At 38.1% G+C, this 5,989-nt stretch overlaps 1 protein-coding gene across 4 annotated transcripts in view; it reads left to right on the forward strand.

Annotated features, from left to right (window-relative positions):
• The window catches only part of BCLAF3 (BCLAF1 and THRAP3 family member 3), a 55,804-nt gene extending 51,289 nt beyond the window's left edge, over positions 1 to 4,515 (forward strand). For all 4 annotated transcript variants that reach the window (XM_081809061.1, XM_081809064.1, XM_081809063.1 and 1 more), the window contains one exon: positions 3,476 to 4,515. In XM_081809061.1, the coding sequence (XP_081665187.1) occupies positions 3,476 to 3,505 (30 nt within the window). In that variant the 3' untranslated portion in view covers positions 3,506 to 4,515. The remainder of the gene's footprint in view (positions 1 to 3,475) is intronic.
• The last annotated feature ends 1,474 nt before the right edge of the window (positions 4,516 to 5,989 follow it).

Raw genomic sequence — 5,989 nt, forward strand, 5'->3', positions numbered from 1 at the left:
CCCCATACATTACATCATTAGTTCTAGATGAAGTGTTCCATGATTCATTGTTCGTGCACAACACCCAGTGCTCCATGCAGAACGTGCCCTCCTCAATACCCACCACCAGGCCAACCCATCCTCCCACCCCTCTCCCCTCTAGAACCCTCAGTTTGTTTTTCAGAGTCCATCGTCTCTCATGGTTCGTCCACCCCTCCGAATTCCCCCGCTTCATTCCTCCCCTCCCGCTACCACCTTCTTCTTCTTTTTTTTTCTTAACATATCTTGCATTATTTGTCTCAGAGGTACAGATCTGAGATTCAACAGTCCTGCACAATTCACAGCGCTTAACAGAGCACATACCCTCCCCAGTGTCTATCACCCAGTCACCCCATCCCTCCCACCCCACCCCCCACTCCAACAACACTCATAAACTGCCTTTCTAAGCACAGTTCTTTATGGACCTTCTGCTTTTTGGAGCATAACAGACATTTTCATGTACTTGTATCTTTGCTCCTGGTGTTCTCTTGCCTAGAAATAGCCTCCTGATCCTCATCGGTTTCTTATTAAACCCTGCTTTCCTTTTAAGACCCACTGTAAAGCCTTACCAAAGCCCCCTTTTTAGCTCTTGTTTCACTTGATCTCTAACTGTTGCTGTTTACTATTTCCCCAAGTAGATCATCAGCTCCTCCAGGATAGAGGGTACCTCATCAGTCTTTATATCTTCCCCTTTTTGCCTTTCATATAGTCTGTTTTCAGAAAATGCCTGTTGGGGGCACCTGGGTGGCTCAGTCGTTAAGCGTCTGCCTTCGGCTCAGGTCATGGGATCCCAGGGTCCTGGGATCGAGCCCTTCATCGGACTCCCTGCTCTGCGGGAAGCCTGCTTCTCCCTCTCCCGCTCCCCCTCTTGTGTTCCCTCTCAGGCTGTCTCTCTCTCTGTCAAATAAATAAAATCTTTTAAAAAAATGCCTGTTGAATAGAATCAAGCCTCATCATATATACATACACATGCTCTCACACATCCATTTATAGCTCTAAAAAGTTAGTGAATGGTAGCCATTGTATCAGGGGTCCCCAAGACCAGCCCCAGGTTTGGTGATTTGCCAGGAGCACTCAGGAGACTCAGCATATGGTGGCACTCACAGCTGTGATGTGTTATAGTAGAAGCTGCACAGCACATCAGCAGAGGGAATTGGCACGCAGGCGAAGTCCAGAGGACACCAGGTGCGAGTTTCCAAGAGTCCTCTCCCAGTGGAGTCACACAGGACGTGCTAAATTCCCCCAGCAACGAGCTGTGATAACACATGTGAAATGTTGCCAACCAGGAAAGCTCGTTAGAGACTTGGTGGTCGGGGTTTTATTGAGGGCTGGTCACGTAGGCACCCTCGGCCAGTTACATACCCGAATTCCAGACTCTCAGAAGGAAAGCAGGTGTTCAGCATAGACCATGTTGTTTGCACAGTTTAGACACTCATCAATGGTGGGAATCCTCCCAAAATCTACGTTCCTGGCTGTTAGCCAGGGGCCATCTTTGGAAGCAGGTCTTTCAAAGGATAGCAGTCAGGTATACTGTATTAACTCATCTGTACAACCATAGTTTTGAAGAGCTTAATTTCACAGATGGCAAATGTCTAAAGAGAGGAGGAAAAATCAGTATGTCAGGAATGGCCAGGGAAAGTATGCTAAGTACTTTGATTTTTACTCTCCTCTTACAGAGGAGGGAAACTGAGTCATAGAGAAGAGCAGAGCATAGAAGGGACTACAGCCGAAGATCGTATTTGGTGGTAGAGTGTAGAGGGTTGGGTAAAGATAGGAGTGTGCAGCTTATAGAAGGCCTCAAAAGTTGGGTAGAGTATTGAGGATGTGATATAGAAATAGAACATCTTGCTAGACTGAGGAGAAAGTGCTGTTGAGGATGATTGCTTGGTGAGCAGTGGGTATGCAGGGTTCTGGGGAGGAGACGAGATGCAGGAAGACCCACAAGGGAGCATTTGCAGTGATACCAAGTGTCAGCTTAAGAGAACTTAGACCACAGTGGCGCTCGTATATCTAGTTCACATTCTGCTTAAAACAGGTTTTCAAATAATTGGAAGAATGGAGGGATCAAGCTGAGAGATGGTGTGGAAGAAGCTATGTCAAGGGTGAATATGATTCAGAATAATTTTACATTTGTAAAAAGATATTTCAGTTGAGGGGAGGGGGGTGGGAGGATGGGTTAGCCTGGTGGTGGGTATTGAGGAGGGCACATTCGGCATGGAGCACTGGGTGTTATGCACAAACAATGAATCATGGAACACTTCATCTAGAACTAATGATGTAATGTATGGGGATTAACATAAGAATAAAAAAAAATTAAAAAAAATTGGTCAAAAGATATTTCAGTTGAAAATTTTTAAGAATTATTATAGTCAGAGTTTCCTTTTAAAGCTGTTAGTAGGCAACAGATATTTTATTTGAAGGTCAACATATATGGTTTTTATATTATATAACAAGTAAGGAAATGGGACACAATGAAGTCTACTTCTATTTAAAGGAATGATGTTGACTCTCTATATATATCAGATATATATATATGTATATATATATATATATATGCATGTATTTTGAACATTTCACTAATAAACCAAAATTGAAAGAAGAATTTTCTATCAGCACTGCTTTTGTTTGGAATTAAATGTTTCCATACTAATGTAAATGCCAAAAAATAAATCAACTTTTAAATTTCTTTCAGTTTTAATAATGTAAGATCCTAGTAAAAGGTAAGGATATATGTATTAATAAATATTTTTAATGTCCCAGAAAAACATGCCATTTACCATTTTTGCTCTTTTATTAGTTGCATGGTATTCTGTCCAGTTTGTGGTTGGTAATTTAATATTTTTGTATAGCGTCACAGTATAGAATCCACGTTTCATTACTCTCTTTAATCACAGTTTTATTGTTGTGAATTCCTTTTCCTGTGTTTACGGAAGCCTTACATCTTTTTATGTTGTAGGTAACCATCCAAAAGCAAGAATGCTTCCCCATCTCCCCAGTAGCTTTCTCTGTCAGCCAAGTTAGAAGAGTCCATGTCATTTTAAAATTAAAGATACCATATGATGACAAAGATCAAGCACCAGTTCGAGATTGTGTGTGTGTCACATCAGGCTCCGTGCTTGAGGGGCTAGGTTTTAAGAGTCTTGAATTTTTTTTTTATAATCCCCAGTGAAACTCACCCAAATAGCAGAATGCCTTTTCATCAACTTACTAATACCAGCGTGCTGAGTGTCATATATTTTCTTTGTCCTACTGATTTAACCATTTGATATCTGCTTTGATGTGTTCTGTTGTTACTTTGCGTCCTTGGGGTTCCACATACCTTTGTGGGGGTCTTGGCTGCAAGTGGTACTACATAAATTAAAATATCTTGAAAACTGCAATGTGAAAAAACTCTAGCTCAGATGTTATAACTGACTCTTCTTTTGAAGTCTGTATTTCTTTTGTTTTCTCTCAATAGGAATATGCAAACGTTGCCACAGCAAACTAATCTGGAATTATTACATATGGAAACAACACTACAGGATGATATTTGGGAGCATCTCTTTTTGTCAGGAGTTAGAATTGGCAGTAAAGCACTAATACTGTAACTTTCTTGATAAAATAACTTTATTTTTCTGTAGTGGAATGCTGCAACTTTTTTACACTTAACTGCTTTTAAATTACAGTATTCAATTTAAAAGTTGTATTAACTACAGTTTCTTTTGCAAAAAGTCTCAAAAGGGCATTATTTGTTGATGCATTTTTCTCTGAGCATGGTTTCATAGAGAACTTAACTGAGTTATATCCAGACGTTTATATGTTGAAAGTTTTGCTTATGTAATAAAAACAAAAGTATCTGAATTGTATAGTGTCTGTACATGGAAGAACTTGAAACAGTGGCCTTATGGTAGCAAATTTTATACCAGGTTTTTCTTTTTTCTGATGACAGTTTGGCTTATAACTTGAAAATTTCCTAAGTTTCTGAATATCAAGGCCTCTATAATTTATACATTTCATATTATATAAGAAGGCACGAGAAAAGGTGCTTCACAATTTCCATCAGGTAGTTATGAGTGCACTGAATTTTTAGTGATTAGTTCGTTCAATTTTTTCCACCACTATTTGCTCTTTCCAATTTCAAAATGCTATTGTGGAAAATATGTAAAGATTTTGTAATTTATATTCCATCTTACGTTCCCTCAGGGCAAGCTTGTGCATATCATATTTTTAAAGGCTTTTTAAAAATCTGAGAGACAAAATCTCATATTTGGAAATTGTACTTTACTACTACAGCATTATACATTTTGCAAGCACATATTATAAAGTGTTTATTTTCAGTTCAGTTGTATTAAGTTCCTACTAGCGTAAGATAAAATTGATGGGATCTTAAATGATATTTTAGGTCCTGGTACCTTATTTCTTTATGTTTTCTTTGTTCTGCTTAATAGTACATATACATTCCCAATTAAACTTTTGTGAAATGTTTATTTGTATTAAATAAAATACTGTTGCTCCTTCTGCTTGAAGTTACTTGCCAGTTTGTGAGAACATTATTTTAATTTCATACAAAGGCAGAACTTTTAAAATCAAAATCTGGTAAGAACTTGATTTCTCATGACTGGATTATGAAAAATATCACTACAAACATTTAATTTTTTTTTTACATATGTTTGTAAGATAGAGCAGCCATTTCCTTAGTGGGTCAGTAATAAGTGAGGGCAGGAGTACTTGCATTAAAATTGGCTAATAAATTTAGGTAGATGGCCTGTCTTAATGCTGTGTACCATCTCTGTAGGTCAAGTTTTCCAAACATATTTAACATTCCACTTATGGTAAGAAAGAAATACATGTGTGCAGTAGTATGACAACTTTATATTGTGTGAGGTACTTGTAATATCTGCCTTAAATTTTAAAAGAGTTCATTTATTCTCATATTCTGGGGGACACTTATGAGCCTTGAATATTTAACCATTTGTTTAACACATATTTATTGCACAGATTCTGTGCTAAAATTACAGCAGTGAACAAGAGAACAAGACACATGGAGCCTGCCTTTGTGGTCTGAACAGTCTGATAAGGAAACCGGACACTGAACATGGAAATGTAACTTGGTACACAGCATTAATTCTCTGGCTATATTTATCATAGCATAGCACATAAGGCTAAGAGTTGACTCAGTATTAATCATTCCATAACTGACTTCCTATTTAGGCATATATGAATATACTTTTGGCATTGTCTCAATATGCAAAGCATGTTATTTACAAAATACCTATTGGCAATGTGGGTGTATTCAGAAGATATTGGGTGCATAGGATTTAAAGCCTAAAAAGAAAGTCTTGCTTTATAATTTAGAGTATAAAATAAGGACAGGGACTGTGTCTGTCTTGTTCACCCTACTATCCCCAACTCCCAACATCCTACCTGACACCCAGTAAGAACTCATTAAATACTAGCTTAATGGATGAGTAACAAGTAGAATATGTTTATTAGAAACTAACCAATTTGCAGGTGGAGGCTGAACAGAAGTTTATCTTATCCATAGCATTTTTTATTGACTGAGAAGAATTTGGATTCTCTAATGCATAAGACTATAGAAGAGAAGTTTTGATAAGTTACATACCATTGCCTTCTCCCCTTCCTCCCTTGTATGGTAGGCTCTTCCCCAGCACTGGGGAGACAAAGATAATAATATGACAGAGTCCCTCCTCTGAGGAACCCTATAAACTGCTGGAGAAGAGATTCACAAAAACAAAAAATCCAATATTGTGTGTTAAGTACTCTACTGGACATATATATATGAAAGTTGAGAAAAAAAGTTGGCATTCCTGGTTGCGTATCCGCTGGTCACATTTTCTTTCTTACTGGTTTCACAAATCTCAGAAGGCACTATTCTGTTGGTGGTTTTGCTGGTTTTAAAATGTGATGGTTTGGGGGAACCTGGCTGAAGTGTACATGGGATCTCTCTGTATTATTTCTAATAGGTGCATGT

This window comes from Leptonychotes weddellii, chromosome X, assembly GCF_054177405.1.
Source record: "Leptonychotes weddellii isolate Sample4059 chromosome X, ASM5417740v2, whole genome shotgun sequence".
NCBI classification, from domain to species: Eukaryota; Metazoa; Chordata; class Mammalia; order Carnivora; family Phocidae; genus Leptonychotes; species Leptonychotes weddellii.